Source organism: Citrus sinensis, chromosome 9 (assembly GCF_022201045.2).
Source record: "Citrus sinensis cultivar Valencia sweet orange chromosome 9, DVS_A1.0, whole genome shotgun sequence".
NCBI classification, from domain to species: domain Eukaryota; kingdom Viridiplantae; phylum Streptophyta; class Magnoliopsida; order Sapindales; family Rutaceae; genus Citrus; species Citrus sinensis.
The window spans coordinates 25487226-25510401 of NC_068564.1; the positions used below are offsets into that span (position 1 = coordinate 25487226).

The 23176-nt window shown below is 32.3% G+C and overlaps 3 protein-coding genes across 3 annotated transcripts; all 3 read left to right on the plus strand.

The window, feature by feature from the left end:
• Positions 1 to 1180: 1180 nt before the first annotated feature.
• Positions 1181 to 2419, plus strand: LOC102616009 (hypothetical protein). Its single transcript, XM_025097821.2, has 3 exons — positions 1181 to 1747; positions 1859 to 2061; positions 2218 to 2419. Exons 1-3 carry the CDS (start codon positions 1643 to 1645, stop codon positions 2417 to 2419), a joined length of 510 nt encoding a protein of 169 aa, XP_024953589.1. The 5' UTR covers positions 1181 to 1642.
• Positions 2420 to 7178: 4759 nt separating this feature from the next.
• LOC102609655 (histone H2A.6) lies at positions 7179 to 8476 on the plus strand. Its single transcript, XM_006475233.4, has 2 exons — positions 7179 to 7464; positions 8075 to 8476. The coding sequence occupies exons 1-2, from the start codon at positions 7276 to 7278 to the stop codon at positions 8288 to 8290; spliced, it is 405 nt and encodes a 134-aa protein (XP_006475296.1). The 5' UTR covers positions 7179 to 7275; the 3' UTR covers positions 8291 to 8476.
• Positions 8477 to 18631: 10155 nt separating this feature from the next.
• Positions 18632 to 20137, plus strand: LOC107176581 (uncharacterized). Its single transcript, XM_015529365.1, has one exon. The coding sequence runs from the start codon at positions 18632 to 18634 to the stop codon at positions 20135 to 20137; it is 1506 nt and encodes a 501-aa protein (XP_015384851.1).
• The last annotated feature ends 3039 nt before the right edge of the window (positions 20138 to 23176 follow it).

Below are 23176 nucleotides of genomic sequence, written 5' to 3' on the forward strand. Positions count from 1 at the left end.
TCGGCTAACCGTGCTTACGTCCACGCCTCCAAGCACACCGGACTTGAGGATTTCACTATTTAAGTCTCCCAAGACTTCAAATGCTTACAATTGACTTCAAATGTGTCAATCAACCTTTACACCAAGAGATTATCTCCAATCTCTTAACCCAAGTGTATCTCAAGTGTATCACTGTAGCAGTCATTATCTCCAATCTCTTAACCCAAGTGTATCCCAACACTTACAATCACTCAAAACAAATATTACAAATGTGTTTTTCCCTCACACAAAATATATGATTACAAATCTATGCTCAATGGGTGAGTAAATGAATCAAGAACGAATTTAAAGCTCAATGAATGTTGTACTCTCAATTACAAGCTCAATGATAATGTTGTGATTCACCCTTGTTTGAATTTGATTAAGCTTATTTATAGTTGGAACTGAAAACTAGTCATTATTGACTTTCTATTCGAAGTCAGATCGCCGTTTTGACTAGTCTAAGTTACCATTGGACATAATTTCTAATTGTCGGATCGCCATTTTTAGGATGTCGGATCGTCGTTAGTGTTCAGAGGCTACTCTTCAATTCTGCTCGATGTCGGCTAGCCATTATCAAAATATCGATTAACCGTTTGCTACAATGACTGCTACAATAAACTATTTTCTAAAATTATAGTTTTATCTCAAAACTTTCAATAATAAAACTATAGCCCAAAATTTTATGAAACTTTTCAAACAAATCCATTTTCGTAAGTTCAAGTAATACTTTCGATTAGACCATAAACTTGAAAAACAACCAATTTTATAAAATCATTTTTCATTAAAATATAAAACCTTAATAATGTGAAAATAATGATTTATTTAAAATGTATAAATTAATTTGATCTTTTAAAAACTTAATCATTATTAATCTTGTTTGTTATCATCAAAATCAACATTATGGATACATATATGCTAACAATTTTCACTCTAATTTAGTAATTTATGCGGGCCAACTGACCATTAGAAAGCATATTATGCAATCGGGCTTTTAACATGCAGTGGATTTGGTTTGGAACTAACGAAATGGGCTCTTTTCCACAAAGAGGCCTATATGACTAAATATCCTCCACTAAGATTTTAATTACACCCCTTCTACAAACTTCATTCACAAAATGCGCAGCTCACTCTGAAAAAAAGTTGACACATCGATGCGGGATGCTGGAAGAGCTAACATCAGCAATGGATCATCCTTATATCATCTTGATTTTTTATCCCAATGCAAACGCAATCTAGTTTTTTTTTTTCGGAATCTTGTGAATCGAAATGGAATCAGGAATAAAAAAAAAAACAGAAAAAAAAATTCAACCAAACAACAAATTAGTGACTAGCAATATAGCATGTAAAAACAATACTACATAAAGATCATGGAGACAATAAGTTGAAACTTCCTTGTCACACTTTCCCCTCTCGTACAACATATAAAGAAAGTCGCCAGTGGTTGTACATGACTATTACATTACATATACCCCCATTTGAGCTTTTCTCTCAATGTCTTCTTCACTAGATTGAAAATCAAGGTCTGTACGTATCCTCCTTTTGATCACCATTAGCCTCCTCTTTTCTATTCAAACCGATCCATTTTTATGCCCCGTCTTTTAATTATTTGCTGCAGAGATATATGGCAAGAGTAGTAGGTGGTGTTATCGTTTGTGTGATGATAGTTGCCATTGATGTTGTTGCTGGCGTTCTGAGTATCAAAGCAGGATTAATTGCTCAAAACAAGGTAACAAAATATAATCAATGTTGGAAGAATTTTAACTTTTATTCTTTCATTATGTGTCATGCAAACGCAACTAATAAGTATATATACAATTTTGGCTGCGGCTGAACGCAGAGAGATTCTGGGTGTGGGGAAGCCGAAAGTGGTCATCACGATAAAGAAGTCTTTAAGCTCGGGCTGGCTGCGGCGGCATTGCAGGCCGTGGCACACATTGTGGCTAACTTGCTCGGCGGCTTCATGTGCATTTGTTGCACAGAGGAGCTTGAAAGATCAACTGCTAACAGGCAATTGTGGTTTGCTTCTTTGGCTTTATCATGGTGTGCCCTGTTCTTAATTCATAATTTTCTCACGGCAAATTAAAAAAAATAAAATATATATATATATATATATAACACACTAACAAATGAGTAATGTTGTTACCATAACATTAAGTTAAATATGATGAGCAACGTGCAATCATTATGATGTGCCAGGATTGTAGCGGGCGTTGGATTTGCAATGCTGATTGCAGGGATGTTAGAGAACTCGAAATCATCATTATCATCATCATCGTGTGGGAAGTTGCACAATCATTTTTTTGTCATTGGTAGCATCTTATGCTTTCTTCATGCTCTCTTATTGTGCATTGCTCTCTACGTTTCTGCAACTTTCAGCCTCAGCAATGAAAGCAGTTAGTCTTAGACATCAGCCTCATAATCCTTTTTTTTTTTTTTTTTTAATTTCAATTATTTCTGAATGTCCTTTTTGTTGATTCTCAAAGTACTAAATTCGGAAAGAAAATTCAGGGTCGTTTTTGACATCGAGTAGAAAATCAATTAGGGAGATCGACACTTTTCCTAATAAGGATTTTGGTTTGAGTGATGGAGTTTTACGAAAAATCTAAGGGTAAAGTGGGAAAATTAAAAGGCAAATTTTAAATTAATCCTCGTGAATTGATTATCGTCAATTTTTTTTTTTCTGAAAATCTCTAAGTTATTCTCATTTTTATTTAAAAGATAAGGAAAAAAAAAAGTTCTGCTTTTCTTAACAAAAATTAGGATAAGTTGAGGTTTTCAAAATTTAGAGGTGATTTGATTGGTGATAATTTGAAATTAATCCCATCCATTTTACCCAATTATCAACAATTTACACAAAATGTTAAAGAATTTGTCATATTATATAATGAGTAAATATACTACCTTAAGTAATTATCCTAATCTTTACAATCTCAATCAAGGTGATATTTATTAATTGGATGATTTAGATAGAGTAATAATTAATTTATAAGCTATGACAATTGATTATTCAATATCAATTTTCACTTCTTCTGATAACCACTGATGAGTTATCAACTCTCTTTTAACTATAACTGACATAAAACTTAACACAATAAAGTGGACTTGGTAATACTAATTTTTTTTTGTTTGTTGAAATTAACCACATTTCATTCCACGACCAAAATATTAGAGTGTAAGAGCATTACAATTTATCAAAAAGAAAAAAAGCACATTACAATTACCAATTCAACAAGATCTATTTAGGCTCCATTTGGTATAACTTTTAAAATAAAACTTATTTAAGTACAATTTTTAAAGTAGAACTTTAAAAAAATTAGTTGTTTAATTATCGGTGGGAGTTTTTATAAAACTATAAAATTACTTTAGTAGATAATATTTTTAAGGTTATCTTACGAAAGAAATGAAATAAAATTATTAAATAAATAAATGATAGTTTAGATATTTTAACATTTAAAAAAAAATTTAACCTCCACTTTTAAAGTCCAAAATTTGAGCTTTTATAGTAAAAACAAAGCAACTTATTTAATTTTCAAAACCTTTATTCAAAAACTAACTAAACAACATTAAAAGTTCAAAAAGAGCTTATATAATTAAATAAACACTTATACTTTTTAAATAAATCATATTAAATAGGCCCTTGTAAATACAACATAATTGTAGAAAATCAATTGAACTATTACTACTATGCACTAAGGAAAAAGGAAATAATGCACAAGAGATATCTTTATTAACAAATAAGCACTCAAATAATCTCAACATTGCCCCTAACTAAAATTCGATCTTTATTTCCATCAATTCTCTAATCACAAATAAGATTCTCCAAACATGCTCATTACAACCAACATGAATGTGCCTGAGATTCAATTTAAGTATTTATCAAATGTTGTGAATGAAATCGAGAACATAATCTAATATTACAACAAATTTAATTCATTGAAAAGTAAAAGACAATTGCTACATTCAGTCATTCATTTTGAAGTAAATTGTAACGCCTTTGATTTTTTTTTTCTCTTTATTAATTATTATGGTAGTTCTTAGATAGATAATAAGAAATTGTTGTTTCTTTTGGTTGGTTTATTCAAGGATTTTAGAGAATGATTCTAGGCTTTTCTAATCTATTAGTATTATTTAGAATTTTCTAGTATTACATTTATTAATTACACAAGACATGTGTACTTACATTATTACTTAGATTTGTTATGCATTTATTATTTATATATATATTTTTAATAAAGGCTTGTAGTTATTTAAAGATGCAATTATGAACATTCTTAATTACATTTATTTAAAATTTTACATATTTATTGTTTCTTTACTAAAGTTTCTTTATTTAAGTTTACTTTAATTTATTTAAGTTTGCTTTATATATATGATTACACTTATTGAAGATTTACTTTATATTTATTATTGTTTTATTAAAGTTTCTTTAATAAAGCTTATTTTTAATTTATTATTACACTTATTAAAGTTTTTACACTTATTAAAATTTTACGTTATATTTATTTTTTTCTTTAATAAAGCTTATTTTAATTTATTATTACACTTATTAAAGTTGCTTGATAGTTATTGTTGTTTTATTAAAATTACTTTGTTACAATTTACTTTACATGTATAATTGCATTTATTATTTGCTTGCTTTGAGTTTGTTGAATCTTGAAAACGTGGACTTGGAGAAAGAAGCATAATTATTCAACTTCTTTCATTATTCATCTTTCTTCTCTCTCAACTCCAAAAATCTAAATTCTAGATCTCTCATAGCAACCTTCTCCAAATCTTCAATAGAGTTAGAGATCTTACTTAATTTGGAAGCTTCTTGATTTGTTGAGTCTTTATTGCTTATGTTTATTGTTTTGAATACATGTTTAACTTGAAACTCTAGTTGTATAAAACATGTTATAGAATTCTCTGGACAGTATGTATATTTTGTATTAAATCATGGCCATCGAAAATGATTTTTGAGAATAACCTTATCTTTTTATAAACTAGACATCCAGGGCTTATTGAATAAATTTTTTTTCATAAGATTTGACTTTATTTTCGATTTTATATAGATTTTTGAATCTGACACTGTTGCACTAGAAAACTGCTGTTCCAGCAGAATGACCAAATTCACAAACTTATTTATACCGTAAAATGAACTCGAAAAATTCTAAAATTTTAAACAAAAGTTAATATATCTGTCAAGTATTTCCAGTTTTAATTTCATAAGTTTCTCATTAGTACATAATTTCATAAAAATCTTGGAACCAATACTGTTCTGTTAAGGCATTGTGAGACAGTTTTGAGTCTATCAAGAAACAAATAGTTTTGAAAATGTTTTTGGTATCGGATCCTCCTGAAAATTTTAGAGGAGACACCTATGGATGTCTAGAACAGATTTGCATGATATCATATCGTTTTGATGATTAGATTAAGAGTTAAAATCTATAGAATCAGACTTGTACCGGCATGAATTAGAAAATCAGGTTCTCGAAATAAGTTGTTATTAATTATGTCTTGTATCTTTTTAAGGTGTTGTAGATATTTAAGGTTTTTAAAAGCTTAGAGGTGTGTTTTAATTATTACCTTATCGAGGTAAGTAACTCTATTCCTAGTGTACTGGATATGTATAATAATTTTGATATTTTAATATTATTACAAGTACATATTTTTCTTAGTTCTTTGTAACCAAATTAATTTATGTAATGTTTTCAAATCTGAAAATTATATTATTTTTATGGTTTTAAAAAAAATTATAAATGCTTTAAATGTGTAATTTATTTTTGCTAAATAATTATATCTTCGAAATTGTCTATAAAATGTTGGAATGGAAATTGTTCTGCAAGCCTAAATCATTGTTACGATCTTTTATGAATTCAATATGAATGTTTTATTCGTATTTGATTTAAGATTATCAATGAAAATCATGCGAGGACCACCTCTTGAGACTATATGGGGGCCACCTCTCGATGGCTAAATGCCACGAAGTGCCACGTGTAATTTGTAACAAATGAAAAATGAATTTAAATGTTTTGGCTCATTGTCTGTGGTTATTATGATTCTTATTCTGATCGTATTATACGATATAAATATATATATGTTTTGTACCAGTATTGAGTTTCTGTTCTGAGTGTGCACATGATATTCTGATTCTAGCCGGGTCACCGGGACTATAGGCGACACTATGTGACATGAGCTAGTTTTTTGTTTTCTGTGAATGTGTTATATGATTTGTTTTCGAAAGTAACTATACTTTGATATTTTGAATTATTTTGAATTTATGTTATTTTATCATGATATGTCGCTTTATGAAATTTATGAATTATGATATATGTTTTACTAAAAAGAAAGCTTGCAATATTTTTGGTATCAATAGGCCTAGTGAGTTAGGAATGATTTTACTTACCGAATTGATGGCTCACCCCTCGTCATTACTTTTTGCAGATTAAATGACTTGTTCAGAAGTGTGGTTATCTTTGGAGCTAAAGATTTATTTACTTGCTAAATTGAATAAAGGAAGGATGAATTTCTTTGGCCTTTAAGTTTGTTGGTCTTTTGAATTTGTATTTGGAGAGTTTGAGGCATTTGTTACTTTTATGACTTGGAAGAAAATGTCTAATATTTGATTTGTGAAATTTTTGATCTGTTTAATAAAATTTGAGGTATTTTAGTTCGTAATTTTTGTGTAAGAATTTTTATTTTGTTAGTAATCTCATATTACAACGTGCTCCGCACGTGTTAATTTTGAGGTGTTACATAAATTATTTTCAATTGATTGAGTACCAAATTTATTTACATAAAAATACGTGTTGCAGTCACATAAGAGCTTTTAAAGTCCCCTTTACTATATAAATTACTATTTAACAGATGATATTTCTACAGATAAGTATTGTTTTCATTTTTTCTTCAAAGCATAGTAATTATAGAAAGTTGCCAATGGCAATTTCGTCAATTTGATGAAAAAATCCCATTGATCCTCCCGTCACGACACGTATTCAATCCAATTTGAACCCACCCACCAGAAGCATCAACGCTCTAAAACTCAAAAGCGGTGAACCAAAAGTAATCAGATCTCTACCGTTCGTTTTCTCTTAATCTGACGGATCTCCATCTCGATCCGCGTACTCCACTCCCATTTGACAGTTCCTCGCCACTTAATCTCTTTATAAATACCCCGAAGCGCCCCAATCTCATTAAAACACGCCAAGCCAAGCCAAGTCTCAACCTTTTGCTCTTTCCATTTTCCTTTCTTCGTTAAGAGCTTATTCACTTGAGATGGCGGGTCGGGGCAAGACTCTCGGGTCCGGGGCGGCGAAGAAGGCCACCTCACGTAGCAGCAAAGCGGGGCTTCAATTTCCCGTCGGTCGTATTGCCAGGTTCCTGAAAGCCGGGAAATATGCTGAACGGGTCGGTGCCGGAGCCCCGGTTTATCTCGCCGCCGTCCTTGAATATCTCGCCGCTGAGGTATCGCCTTTCTCTTTCTTTCTCTCCTCTTTCTTCGCTGTTAGAGCATAATCGATTTCCTTGTTTCAGATTCTTATGCTTGTTTGTTGGGTTTTAAAAGATGTTTATTTATCCATTTTTTTTAATTGTAGATCTAGGGTTTCTGAATTTGATATTTTTATGTGAAAATTGGCTCTTATCGTCGTAACATATTAAACTTGCATCTTAACTTTTTAATTTTTGTGTAGAGTTCAGTTTTTATTGTAACGTCTGGAAATTGTTAATATTTGTGAAATTAGGGTTTCTGCGGATCTGCATATATGATTTTATTTTATTTTAACTCTAATTTTGCCTAATTCTTTTTAAAATTTTTCTTTTTTATGGATAAGTCATTATTGTATTTTAGTTATCGCTCTCTGAAGTCAGAATATTGTGCTATAATCAAATTCCTCTGCTTTTATTGTGAAATTAGGGTGTCTATTTTGATCTGTGTTATACATAATGTGATAGCAGAAGATGCATATTGGTGTCCTTTTATTTGACATTTGATCTTGCTTTAATTGTTCTTGATTTGAGCATTTTGTTGATGAAAAAAAAATCTCAAATTTTAATCTTGTCTGATTTTGTACAGGTTTTGGAATTAGCTGGAAATGCTGCAAGGGACAACAAGAAAACACGAATTGTCCCTCGCCACATCCAATTGGCTGTCAGGAATGATGAGGAGCTCAGCAAGCTTCTTGGGGATGTTACCATTGCTAACGGTGGTGTGATGCCCAACATCCACAACCTTCTCCTTCCCAAGAAGACTGGAACTTCAGGGTCCAAGGCTGCTGATGAAGACAGTTAAATTCTCATCACTAGAAGAGTCAAAGTGATGATCAACACTCTTTGTGTTAATTGTGCTATGTGACATTTGCCTTTTTAGTGTTTGTTTAGTTAGTTTGTTGTTTTTGTGGTTGTAGTTAGGATTTCAAATAGCTATGTTTGTGTATAATTTCTCTCAGTTGCTTAATAGAAGAAGAATTGCTTTTTACTTTTCATGCACACTAATCTTCTGCCCTCGCTAAAAGAAAAATCATATATTACTTGCAAACTTGCTCAAAAAATGGCCATAAATTAGCTGTGGGGGTTGTCTTTAAATAAGAAGCTTTGGTACTGAAGGTTTGAAGGTTGAAACCCAAAGTTGTGTCGCCATTTCTGAGGAGGCTGGTCGGTTGATAAATTCACCCATGTTAACACCAAAATTAACGGGTACATATATATGCAGAGTTTAATTGAATGCTCACTTGATTTAAAGTTCCCAAACATCCTTTTAACTGAATATTTACTAAAGATTGGAAGTTCGAAAACTGACGAGCAATGAGAGGTGTAAATAAAGCCCTTGGGCAATAAATAGATGGGCCAAATAACTGGGCGCTGTGGCCTATGAACGTGCGCAAATTGCAGATTCAATAGCACAAAACTCGAACCCAAACTATTTCTTTTTAGTTACCATTTTCTTATAAATTTTGCAAAAAATAGAGGCATCATGTACTTATAAATAAAAAGATGCTAGCAAAGATCTCAAAGAGGGTATATCTTTGCCTTGTTGGGATGTGCAGTGAGTGGGAAGGCTTCTTTACAGCATGTACCAGCTCTCTCTACGACAGAGGCTGAGTTCATTGCTGCAACTGAAGCTACAAAACAGGGATGAAGATGTTGCTGGGATTTACGGAGTGCAGTGCAGCTTACCAAGAACCAAGTTTATCATGAAAGGCTCAAACACATTCATTTAACTAGAGATCTAATCCAGATGGTGCCCTCATTCAAGTTCATGGAATTTTTGGACTTGATAGACTGGGAATTACAAGTAACTGATACTAGTGAAATTGTTGTAAGTAATTAAGCTACAGGTTTGATGATTTGTGAACCAAGGTGGAGATTTATGAAAATGTGATTCTCCTCAAATCAGTTAAAGCAGTTAAAGAGGGTTTGGTGACGTGGCACTATGAGATGGCAAGTGGGGTAGATTTTTAGTTGGGTAAGCAAATCGCAGGCTTTATAAACAGAGATGAGGACTGATTGTTTCACTTTCTTTGTGCCTTCGTTTATTAGTAGAGAGAATTGGAAGCTGTTCTTGGTCTCAATCTCTTCACTTTAATTCCTACTGTAATGGTAACGCAAAAACATCCCTGCTGGTCACTTGTGGCCATTTGCGTGGGTTTTAAGGCCAGTTTATACAATTTTAAATGTGGAACACCTGGGCCCCCAAAAAGACATTTTCTTTGTAAAAAACAAGTGACCGAAGGGCAGTAACACACATAAAGAGAGACACTCAGAGAGTCTTGATTTGATGTCCCCCACGAGGGGGATTGAGGGGGGTAATGTCTGGATTAAAGGGGTTCGGGGGAGAGGGGGAGAGGGGTCCCTCTCCCGCCGCAAAAAAAGCGCCTTTTCAAAAGGCTTCCCCGCTCTTCCCCTTCCTCCAAGGCCGCTATTCCGACAGGAATAGAGTAAGGCCTTTACCTCCAGTTCTTTTTCCGTTGATTGCTTGTGATTCACATTTGATTCTAAGACAAGCTTAGACTGAGTCTTGAATGATCTTGTATGGTGATTGTGCATATTAAGCTCTTGATTCACATAAACAGTTTAGTTCAACCCATTACAAGGTCTTGATGGTGTTGGTCTAAATCATTGTACCAGAAATTATATGCTCGCAATGAAAGTTGGTACTTGAATTTTTCCGAGTTTCTTATTCTAGGAACGACATATCCAAATCATGTTAGTTCCGAAAGAGTCACACATTTTCAAAAGTGGGTAATTGTTTACTTTTTAAGTCGGTAAAAAGCAAATCTTGAATTGGGTACAAATGAATCTATTCAAAACAAATACATAACTAGTGTATTTGATGAAAGATACATCTAAAAACTGAAACGGTGAGTGAGATATTCTTCTTTGATTAAAATTCCAACTTGAGCGAATTGATAAACGTTGTGATATGTCTTTGCCTCAGCTCCTTCTTCCGCGCATCATCACCATCGACATGCATATAGTCTTCCAGGACCGACTCTGTAATTTCTTTTTCATCGTAATACTTTTCAAGCTTCATCTGTAATCTTGCTGCTTTTTGGAACGCCCGCTGCAATTTCTTCTCATTTTTCATATTCGCAGATTTTTCTTTGATTTTTCTTGATCGTGAGAGATATATCTGTCATTCTCAGAGCTCTCTTAAACAAATTCAAGAGGTAGTTTGGGTAGGGGATACCCGTAGCAAATCGGCTGTTTACTGACAAACTATCGGACTCTTGAGCAGCTACTGCCATCGTTTCAATTTGAAGAACAAGAACAAGACTTGATGTCTCGGAGAGTCTTGGAGAAAAATAAGCGAGAGGGTTGTTGGGTTCTTGAAAAATAAGCAAATCCCTAATGTTAAACTCTAGCCCTTATTTATAGACTCGTCACGCGCTTCCTTATTCCTTCAGGATTCTTTATCTTAGTAATGGCTAACATGATAAAATGTATTTCTTTATATTAGTAATGGCTAACATGTTGTCACAATAAATCATTTTGCAATATCATGTATGTAAATAAGAATACAGGAGGAGTATCAACAAGATTCAGTTTCTTAAATTCAATTAAAGGGGGAATCTTTAGGTTTAGACACTTGAAAAGGTGATTCATGAAATTAAGGAAATATCTCCTTTGAAAATGCAGAGGAAATTTACTTTTTACTTGATATATTATGAACTTTTTTTTTTCCCAAATCACCATGCAATTAAGTATCAAATTAAGCTATTTTCCAGGTCAATTCCATAGAAATTTACAATTTTGTAGAAGAGTAATAAATAACAACATTAATGATATACGTGTGCGTGAGCATATTAACATTTGTTAAATTTAAATAATTACCAATTAAGATCTCTGAGGATGAATCTGCAAAAGGGTCGAACAGCAAGACATCAAAGAAGGAGGACGGTAAAGACGGTGAAGACATTGAGGATGAATTCAAAGACTCTGTGGATGAATCCAGACAGGAGTTGAACAGCAAGACCTCGGACAAGAAGGACACTGAAGTTATTGAGGAGGATGAATCAAACTGAAGATTCTGACTCAAGGAAGTTGTGATCAAATTTAGCAGTCAATTGTCAAAAATGAAGGAAAAATGTTGTAAAGTAAGTTATTATTGTTTGTCTATGAACACGTATGAAATTCTCTCTATGAACACGTATGAAATTCTCAAAAGTGATAAAATTCCTTTAGTGCAAATATCCTTTCATATTATCTTTGAACTATATAAGCTTGAGGTCACCACTTTGATGTTATTTGAACTATATAAGCTTGAGGACACCATACCAACTCCAATAAAACACCTACACCCATTTTCTCTCCTGAAGGGCTCGTTCTACGAGTAGATGATCATGACCCCATAGAGTGATCTTGATCTAGATTTTATAGAAAGGCATGCTACTTATCTACTAAACACTAAGTTACCATTTTCACTTTTAATTAGTAAGTTCTTCAACATTTCTGCACGATTAGGAGGCTTCTGGATGATATTAGACTATATATAATAAGCAGTACCAGTAACTACCACATATATTTCTCATTCATGCTCTACTCTCCAATGATCTGGATACAACTTTACTTCCAATCGAAATGATCTCTGAAGATATGTTCCGTATACTCATTTATGGTTTACTTTTCTTTTTGGTATGTTATCAGCACCAGAGGAAGTCAGAGCTCAAAACATTCTGGTTATGCTTTAGTTTGAGCAACTATTTATATTTTATGGTCACAAAGAAACCACCTAGGGTGCAGATAGCCTCTAACTCTCTCTATTCACTTATAAACACGAAGGCACAAAAATAGTGAAACAGTCATGGCTTATCTTTGAATTGTACATTTATTCCACATAATTCTTGCAACTTGATTTTAGCAATGAGCTCAGAAAAGAAAATCAACGGGAGAAATAGAAGAAACAACAAAATCAAATCAATTTTCACCCGTTTAAAGATGAAAGATACGCAAAAGAAATTAATCAACAATTATTGGCCATCAAGATTGATCCACTTTTGAATCTCACTCTTTTCCTGAATCTTCCTCTGCTTGACTGGTGGTTCCTCCTTTCTTTTTGCATCAACTGGTATAAGCAATACTTAGCTAACATCCATGTTAAATACTAATAATTTTGCTTATAAACTCTGCCAATTTAACATCAAGAACAGCAGCATTCATTAATCTCACGGGAATTAAATTAAATATTACATAAACTCTTGTCCGGGGATTTTCTGATGTGTGATGATCTCATCCTAATTAAAGATGGAATTGGAATTGAAAGTAGGAATAAAGAAGAACTACTGGAGTACACTTGAGGAGATGTAATAATAATAAAAAAAGAATAAAAGGATTGGCAAGCATGTTGGTGGTGTTGTCTTAAATTAAATTTTTTCAACAATATTTTTCTTCGACGCCGTTCTTGGTAGTGTTGTCCTAAGTTGAATATTTTCAACAATATTTTCCTTCAACACCGATAATTTTGGTGTTGTCTTAGGTTGAATATTTTCAACATTTTTCTCTGACGATGTTTGCACGCATGCCTTTAATATTGGTGTTTTTATAAGTTTAATATTTTCAACCACATTTTCGTTCGATGACTTTCGCACGAACGCCGTTAATGTTGGTGTTGCCGTAAGTTGAATATTTTCAATAACATTTTACTCTGACACTGTTATTGTTGTTGTTTTCATAAGTTGAATATTTTCAGCCACATTTTCGTTCGACGACGTTCGCAGACACGCCGTTAATGTTGGTGTTGGCTTAATTTGAATATTTTAAACAAAATTTTCATTCGACGCCGTTGTTATTGGTGTTGTCTTAAATTGAATATTTTCAGCAACATTTTCATACGTCAACGTTTGCATGCATGTCATTAATTGAAAATTTTTCTCCTTCAGAAATTTTGTGCTTGTGTGGCTAAGGATTCAAAGCTCTATATCCTTCTGGGAATTCAATCCTACTTTTAAATGTCTAACATGAAGGGTAAATTTAATGTGAATTTCCAGAGGAAATACTTCTTCAATTTCCTGAAATGCCTAAACCTAAAGATTCCCTCTTTAATTGAATTTAAGAAACTGAATCTTGTTAGTACTCCTCCTCTACTGTTATTTGCATACAAGATATTGCAAAATGATTTATTGTGACAACATGTCAGCCATTATTAAGATAAAAAAAAATACATTTTATCATGGTAAATCATATCGCATAGCGTCGCATTATTATAGTGTAAATTTGTAATTTAATGTAAACATCATCATTCACAATTAACAAATTTTGATTTCATAACTAAGCTCCCTTTTTCTTCTGTCTGATATTGCAGTTACTAAACCATAACCTATAATTCTCCTATTGGATTGGGATGAATAAGTCAGATCAAATGCTCAAATAAGACTTTAAAATCTTGTGTCACATATCCTTTAGCGATAATTCATAATTAAGATTTAACTATTTTTATAATTTTTTTTATTACCATAGATAAATATTTTAACTTGTGACAAAATATTGTAGTAGTAGGTCAATACTATCTATCAATGAATATTTTTGTAGTTGCCATTGATAAATATTTTTACTAATGACAATAGTTAAAATTTTAAATACTATGACAATTGTATAGATCTCAGTTGTTGTTCGGAGCGAAGTGTTGGATAACGAAGGACCAACTCTTATAAATCTTGTTTAAATATTATTTGATAATATTTCATTTCAATATGTGCGTGCGTTATTGGATAATTTATTGGACAAGTTATTGGATAACTTGTTGGACAAGTTATTGGATAATTATTATTATTATTTAGAGGAGATTTACTTTTTACTTGATATATTATGAGCTTCTTCTTTTTTTTTTTTTTCCAATCACCATGCAATTAAGTATCCAATTAAGCTATTTTCCACTTCAATTCCATAGAAATTTACAATTTTGTAGAAGACTAATGAATAACAACATTATTGATATACGTGTGCGTGCCACGACTCATGATTCCTTGTTGGTTTAGGATAACTCTCAAATTTTTAAACAATTGTTTAAATAATATAATCAGATTATTTGAGTAATTCTAGAAAAATAAAATTTAAAAAAATATTTAAACCATTATTTTAAAATGAAATAATTTCACTAAACGTAGTATGATAATAGCCCCTTAATCGAACAATGTACTTCTAAGGATTTTACACGTATATCCTTCGGTGCTTGTGTGGCCAAGGATTCTAAGCTCTACATCCTTCTTGGGAATTCAATCCTACTTTTAAATGTCTAACGATAATCACATGAAGGGTAAATTTACTGTGAATTTTCAGAGGAAATATTTCTTCAATTTCCTGAAATGCCTAAACCTAAAGATTCCCTCTTTAATTGAATTTAAGAAACTGAATCTTGTTAGTACTCCTCGTCTACTGTTATTTACATACAAGATATTGCAAAATGATTTATTGTGACAACATGTCAGCCATTACTAAGATAAAAAAAAAAATTACATTTTATCATGGTAAATCATATCGCATAGCGTCGCGTTATTATAGTGTAAATTTGTAATTTAATGTGAACGTCATCATTCACAATTAACAAATTTTTATTTCATAACTAAATTCCCTTTTTCTTATGTCTGATATTGCAGTTACTAAACCAAAACCTATAATTCTCCTATTGGATTGGGATGAATAAGCCAGATCAAATGCTCAATTAAGACTTTAAAATCTTGTGTCACATATCCTTTAGTGATAATTCATAATTAAGATTTAACTATTTTTATAATTTTTTTTATTACCATAGATAAATATTTTAACTTGTGACAAAATATTGTAGTAGTAGGTCAATACTATCTATCAATGAATATTTTTGTAGTTGCCATTGATAAATATTTTTACTAATGACAATAGTTAAAATTTTAAATACTATGACAATTGTATAGAACTTAGTTGTTGTTCGGGAGCGAAGTATGGGATAACGAAGGACCAACTCTTATAAATCTTGTTTAAATATTATTTGATAATATTTCATTTCAATATGTGCGTGCGTTTAATAATAACTTATTGGACAAGTTATTGGATAATTATTTTTATATGATGAATTATTTTTATTATTATTATTATAATAGAGAGGAGATTTACTTTTTACTTGATATATTATGAGCTTCTTCTTCTTTTTTTTTTCCAATCACCATGCAATTAAGTATCAAATTAAGCTATTTTCCACTTCAATTCCATAAAAATTTACAATTTTGTAGAAGAGTAATGAATAACAACATTATTGATATGCGTGTGCGTGCCACGACTCGTGAGTGTATATTAACATTTGTTAAATTTAAATAATTACCAATTAAGATCTCTACACCAAAATTACCTTTCATGTTATTACCGTTAGGCATTTAAAAGGAGAATCAAGTTCCTAAGAAGGCGTTAGAAGTTAGGATCCTTGGCCACTCAAGGATTCCTTCTTAATTCAGGATATCTCTCAATTTTAAATAATTAATTATTTTTAATTACTTAAAAGTTGAGAGTTTCCTAAAGGAACAGGGATTCCTAAGGGAACAAGGATTCCTAAAGGAACAAGGAGTCACATAATGAGTCTATAAATAAGGGCTAGATTTAAAGGTTAACAATTTCCTTATTTTTCAAGAACCCGATAACCTTCTTGCTTATTTTTCTCCAAGACTCTCAGAAACTGCAACATCAAGGCTGGTTCTTATTCGTCAAATTGAAACAATGGCAGCAGCTGCTCAATCTCGACGGTTCGTCAGTGAACAGCCGATTTGCTACGGGTACCCCTTACCCAAACCACTTCTTGAATTTGCTGAAGATAGCCCTAAGAAGGACAATTATATATAACTCTCGATAAAAAAAAATTAAAGAGAAATCTGCGTATAGGAAAAATGAAAAGAAATCGCAGCGGGTATTCCGAAAAGCAGCAAGATTAGAGACAGAGCTTGAAAAGTATTACGTCAGAAAGAAAATTATAAAGTGGGTCGTAGAAGACTATACGCAGATTGATGGTGATGATCCTCGGAAGAAGAAGCTAAGGAAAATACATATCACACTCTTGATCAATTCGCTTGAGTTGGGATATTAATATCCCACTCACATTTTCAGTTTTTAGATGTACCTTTCTTTTTGTAATAAAAACATTTACTCTTGGGATATGAAACACTTCATCAAAGAAATTTTTATGGTGGATACATGTATCCACTTGATGGTTGATGCTTGATGCTTGGAGGTAACACTTTGAAAGGCAATTTTCATGAAGAGATTTTAGTAATTATTTAAATTTTATACCTTTTTTTTATATTGATCAAATTCACATCTCCTTCTAAAATATTTTCATTGAATGCTTTCAGCAATGGTCTCCTAAACTTTGGATGAGATCATCACACATAATAAAATACCCGGACAAGAGTTTATATAATATTTAATTTAATTCTCGCTTATGATTAACAAATGCTGCTGTTCTTGATGTTAAATTGGCAGAGTTTATGAGCAAAATTAGTAGTATTTACATCGATGTTAGCTAAGTTTTGCTTATGCCATTAATCTCAATTGTGTCTTTGCAAGCACTGTGGACTCAAGAACTTGATCCGGAAAGAAAGGAGGATCAACCTGTCAAGAAGAGGAAGATTCAGGAAAAGAGTGAGAGTCTTGGTGTTGCTATAGATGATGAAAGTTCGAAAATGGATCAATCTTGATGGCCAATAATTAATTGTTGATTAATAATCTCTTGCGTATCCTTCATTTTTAAAAAGGTGAAAATTGATTTGATTTTGTTGCTTGTTCTGTTTCTACCGTTGATTTTCTTTTCTGGGCTCATTGCTAAAATCAAGTTGCAAGATCTTGTGATCCATTTATCTTTCCCTTGTGTAATAAGGAGATGTGCAAAAGAAAATATGCGGAATAAATGTATCATTCAAAGATGAGCCATGATTAATGTCAAAAAAAAAAAAAAAAGATAAGCCATGATTGCTTCACTAGTTTTGTGCCTTCGTTTATGAGTGAGTCAAGAGAGTTGGAAGCTGTTCTTGTCTCAATATCTCAATGTAATAATTCCCTCTGGTATTGTAACAAAAAAATACCTTATTAAAAAGCAATCATATTAAGAAATATTACCATATTAAATAAAAGAAAAAAACTGAAATTTTCAATCTTGAATTCATTCTTCGTTAATAAGGGCTCTATTTTCTAATACAACCATTGATTAATTCAAACCAATAGAACTAATAAGAACTACAGATTCTTTTCACTTCCCCTAGCTTTCTCAGCCGCCCGACAAAAGGTAGACCTTCTAAACTCCAATGAATCACTCCAAAGAAATCAATAAATTAATCAAAAGTCTAAGAACAGCTAAAGGGCTAAAAATTAAAATTACCTTTAGGGGCTACGGTTAAATCTTCTTTGAAGCGGGTTGGACTTTTGACATCCCCACAAAATTCCTTTTAAAACGCTTTTTTTTAAAAAAAAAACTGAATTCACCTCAATAAACTAATACAAATTTATTTATTTATTTTTTGTTTTGAACGGAAATAAAATTAAATGCTTGATTTTTATTTTAACAAACTTTTTACACCAATCCATTTCATAATTTATATTTACCAATCTATTTCATAATTTATATTTACATTTTAAATTTTAATTGAAAAATAAAAATTATAAGAATTTAGAGTTATGAATATAAAAATTAAATAATAAAATTTTTCAATGACCTTCGCTCTGCCATAACAATAAAGCTGAAAATGACGCTGTCTGTATAATTCTGTACGCCATTTGAACAAAGTCTTTCTTTAATCATTCATCGTAGCTACTAATTCAAACAACACCCGCGCTTAGGCCTCGTTGGAGCTTTTCAATTGCCTTTAATTCTGCCATAACAATAAACTGAAAACGACACAGTCCGTATAAGTTTGCGCGCATCATTTTAGCAAATTGTTTTTTAAATCGCTCGCAGCTACTAATTTCACACAATGCACCTTCATTGGGCCTGGCCCTCGATAGATTTTTTCAATGATCTTTCGATTCAACTATCACAATGAGCTGCAAAACAACATCGTCTTGTCATTTTGTGCGCACCATTTAAGCAAATTGTTTCGTATATCGTTGACAGCCACTACTACTAATAATTCACACACAATACGCCTTCATTGATTGTCTTTTCATCAAGCAGCTGATAAGCGCTATGGATGAGTTGAGATCCAGCAGTGGCAGCAATTCCTTGAACTCATCAGCATCAAGCTTCTCTGTGGCTTCAAGCATTTCAACCAACTCATCCACAAAATTGAGTTGTTCAGGTACCTTAACTTTTACTCCAACTAAATTGTTTGCTGATTCTGAAGAGAAAGTGTTGCCTAATGATTCAATTAAGTTAGATGATTCATCGGGTTCTGAAGTTAATCAACCAATAGTATATATTATGAATCACGTGGATGACTTAATTGATAGTGATATTAAGGATGATGTAGTAGAATCAGATAATGTGAACAATGATGAAGATAATTCGAGTGATTCTGATGAGGTGGACAATGAGCAAAATTCAGATGATTTTGATAATGTTAACAAAGTGGACAATGGGGAAAATTCAGATGATTCTGTTGATGTTAACAATGATGAAGATAATTCGAGTGATTCTGATGATGTCGACAATGAGCAAAATTCGGATGATTCTAGTAATGTTAACAATGTGGATAATGGGGAAAATTTAGATGATTCTGTTGATGTTAACACTGATGAAGATATGGCTATTTCTGATGTAACTTGGCAACATGATGGCGAGGACTTACGCTGTCCATTTATCTGTGCTTTGATGAAGAAGGTGCCCCCAAAGAAATTTAAGATTCCTTTTAGACAAAATAGGGAATCTGATAATAGATTGGGGAAAGTTGCAGAGATTTTGAAAGAAGTTAAGAGGGAGCTAAGACAACATGCAAAATCTGAGGGAAGTAGATTTTTGAATGAAGATGATGTGGATGCAACTTGTGCTTTTAATGACAATGACTTTAGTCTCTATCATTTGATGATGAATGAAAGCGTCGCTATAAACGATGTTCGCATTGATAAATTGATAGACATTGAGAATCAATTAAAGGAATCAAAGAATACTGTTAGGGAAATATTGGAGGAGATTCGAGAGCTATACTGTGTGGGTGGGGATTCTGCCCGGGGAATGGAAATGGATGAAAATGAAGATTTTGAAAGGGACAAACAAAAACCTGAGAATGAATCTGAAGAAGAGTTGAACAGCAACACATTGGACAAGGAGGACACTGAGGATGAATCGGAAAACTCTGAGGATGAGTCTGTGAAAGAGTTGAACAGCAAGACATCGAACGAGGAGGACAGTGAAGACAGTGAGGATCAATCCGAAGACTCTGATGATGAATCTGTGAAAGAGTTGAACAGCAAGACATCAAACGAAGAGGACAGTGAAGACAGTGAGAATGAATTCGAAGACTCTGAAGATGAATCTGAAAACTCTAAGGATGAATCTGCACAAGAATTGAACAGCAAGACATCAAAAGAGGAGGACAGTGAAGACAGTGAGGATGAATCTGAAGACTCTGAGGATGAATCTGAAAACTCTGAGGATGAATCCGCACAAGAGTTGAACAGTAAGACATCAAACAAGGAGGACAATAAAGATACTGAGAAGGATGAGTCTGAAGACTCGGAGGATGAATCATACTGAAGATTCTGACTCAAGGAGGTTTTGATCAAATTCAGAACTCAATGATTAGGAAGTCATTTAAATGAATATTCAAATTCAACAGTCAATTGTGAAAATGCAGTTTCTTCTCTCTTTCTCCCTCTGCACAATGCTTTCTATATTCTTAGCAAGGATCATTTTGTTGACTGAAGGAAAAAAATTGTAAAACAAGTTGTCATTGTTTGTCTATCATCATGTATGGAATTCTCAAAAGTGATAAAATTTGTTTAGTGCAAATGTCCTTTCAAATTTTTTTTGAAATATATCCTTTGATGATACTTGAACTATATATGCTTGAGGTCACCAGACCAACTCCAGTAAGACACCTGAACCTATTGTCTCTCCTGAAGGGCTTGTTCTACTTGTAGATGATCATGACCTCATAGAATAATCTTGTTGCGGGTATACTTGACAAAGTAAGTGCTATTGCCAATGTATTCTAGATTAATGGTTTAAATGCATGCTGCCTATTTATTAAACACTAAGTTACCTTTGTCACTTTCAATTAGTAAGTTCTTTAACATTTTTGGATGTTGTTAGACCTAGACACGATAGTCAATACCAAGAATTTTACTTCCAATTAGTATGATATCTTGAGATATGTTTTGTATGCTCATTCATGGTTTACTTTTGTTTTTGGTATATTATCAGCATCAGAGGAAGTCAGAGCTCAAAACTTTTCAGTTATGTTACGCAACTATCTATCTTTTATGGTCACAAAGAACCCACCTAGGTTGCCGATAGGTGTATGAGGGTTGAGCTGGTTATGCTTAAAATAAAATGCTTCTTATCTGGCCTACTTACCTTGTTGCAGGTCAGGCATTTGGGGTGATTCCGGTGACAGTTCTGGATTCTAGCAGCTCAGAAAATTATAAGTGCATCCGTGCATTTTTATAGTTACTTCACCTTGAAGTTTAAAGTTTCATAAACAACTGCTTAGTTTTGCAGATATTTGCCACCTATTGGCTTTAATATAGTTAATTTGTTAGTGCTAGCATGTACTAATTGGATCAACTTCTTACAGTGCTAGCATGAGACTCTCTCTCTTTTCCTGAATCTTCCTCTTCTTGACAGGTGGATCCTCCTTTCTTATTGGATCAACTTCTTACAGTGCTAGCATGTACTCAATTGAGATTAATGGCATAAACAAAACTTAGCTAACATCGATGTAAATACTACTAATTTTGCTCATAAACTCTGCCAATTTAACATCAAGAACAGCAGCATTTGTTAATCATAAGCGAGAATTAAATTAAATATTATATAAACTCTTGTCCGGGTATTTTATTATGTGTGATGATCTCATCCAAAGTTTAGGAGACCATTGCTGAAAGCATTCAATGAAAATATTTTAGAAGGAGATGTGAATTTGATCAATATAAAAAAAAGGTATAAAATTTAAATAATTACTAAAATCTCTTCGTGAAAATTGCCTTTCAAAGTGTTACCTCCAAGCATCAAGCATCAACCATCAAGTGGATACATGTATCCACCATAAAAATTTCTTTGATGAAGTGTTTCATATCCCAAGAGTAAATGTTTTTATTACAAAAAGAAAGGTACATCTAAAAACTGAAAATGTGAGTGGGATATTAATATCCCAACTCAAGCGAATTGATCAAGAGTGTGATATGTATTTTCCTTAGCTTCTTCTTCCGAGGATCATCACCATCAATCTGCGTATAGTCTTCTACGACCCACTTTATAATTTTCTTTCTGACGTAATACTTTTCAAGCTCTGTCTCTAATCTTGCTGCTTTTCGGAATACCCGCTGCGATTTCTTTTCATTTTTCCTATACGCAGATTTCTCTTTAATTTTTTTTTATCGAGAGTTATATATAATTGTCCTTCTTAGGGCTATCTTCAGCAAATTCAAGAAGTGGTTTGGGTAAGGGGTACCCGTAGCAAATCGGCTATTCACTGACGAACCGTCGAGATTGAGCAGCTGCTGTCATTGTTTCAATTTGACGAATAAGAACCAGCCTTGATGTTGCAGTTTCTGAGAGTCTTGGAGAAAAATAAGCAAGAAGGTTATCGGGTTCTTGAAAAATAAGGAAATTGTTAACCTTTAAATCTAGCCCTTATTTATAGACTCATTATGTGACTCCTTGTTCCTTTAGGAATCCTTGTTCCCTTAGGAATCCCTGTTCCTTTAGGAAACTCTCAACTTTTAAGTAATTAAAAATAATTAATTATTTAAAATTGAGAGATATCCTGAATTAAGAAGGAATCCTTGAGTGGCCAAGGATCCTAACTTCTAACGCCTTCTTAGGAACTTGATTCTCCTTTTAAATGCCTAACGGTAATAACATGAAAGGTAATTTTGGTGTAGAGATCTTAATTGGTAATTATTTAAATTTAACAAATGTTAATATACACTCACGAGTCGTGGCACGCACACGCATATCAATAATGTTGTTATTCATTACTCTTCTACAAAATTGTAAATTTTTATGGAATTGAAGTGGAAAATAGCTTAATTTGATACTTAATTGCATGGTGATTGGAAAAAAAAAAGAAGAAGAAGCTCATAATATATCAAGTAAAAAGTAAATCTCCTCTCTATTATAATAATAATAATAAAAATAATTCATCATATAAAAATAATTATCCAATAACTTGTCCAATAAGTTATTATTAAACGCACGCACATATTGAAATGAAATATTATCAAATAATATTTAAACAAGATTTATAAGAGTTGGTCCTTCGTTATCCCATACTTCGCTCCCGAACAACAACTAAGTTCTATACAATTGTCATAGTATTTAAAATTTTAACTATTGTCATTAGTAAAAATATTTATCAATGGCAACTACAAAAATATTCATTGATAGATAGTATTGACCTACTACTACAATATTTTGTCACAAGTTAAAATATTTATCTATGGTAATAAAAAAAATTATAAAAATAGTTAAATCTTAATTATGAATTATCACTAAAGGATATGTGACACAAGATTTTAAAGTCTTAATTGAGCATTTGATCTGGCTTATTCATCCCAATCCAATAGGAGA

Excerpts from the sequence above, each read along its gene's own strand:
- LOC102616009 (XM_025097821.2), top strand. The coding sequence starts at position 1,643 with ATGGCAAGAGTAGTAGGTGGTGTTATCGTTTGTGTGATGATAGTTGCC. Across the intron at positions 1,748-1,858 it reads GATTAATTGCTCAAAACAAG|AGAGATTCTGGGTGTGGGGA; the intron begins GTAACAAAATAT and ends GGCTGAACGCAG. Across the intron at positions 2,062-2,217 it reads GCTTCTTTGGCTTTATCATG|GATTGTAGCGGGCGTTGGAT; the intron begins GTGTGCCCTGTT and ends ATGATGTGCCAG.
- LOC107176581 (XM_015529365.1), top strand. The coding sequence starts at position 18,632 with ATGGATGAGTTGAGATCCAGCAGTGGCAGCAATTCCTTGAACTCATCA.
- LOC102609655 (XM_006475233.4), top strand. The coding sequence starts at position 7,276 with ATGGCGGGTCGGGGCAAGACTCTCGGGTCCGGGGCGGCGAAGAAGGCC. Across the intron at positions 7,465-8,074 it reads TTGAATATCTCGCCGCTGAG|GTTTTGGAATTAGCTGGAAA; the intron begins GTATCGCCTTTC and ends GATTTTGTACAG.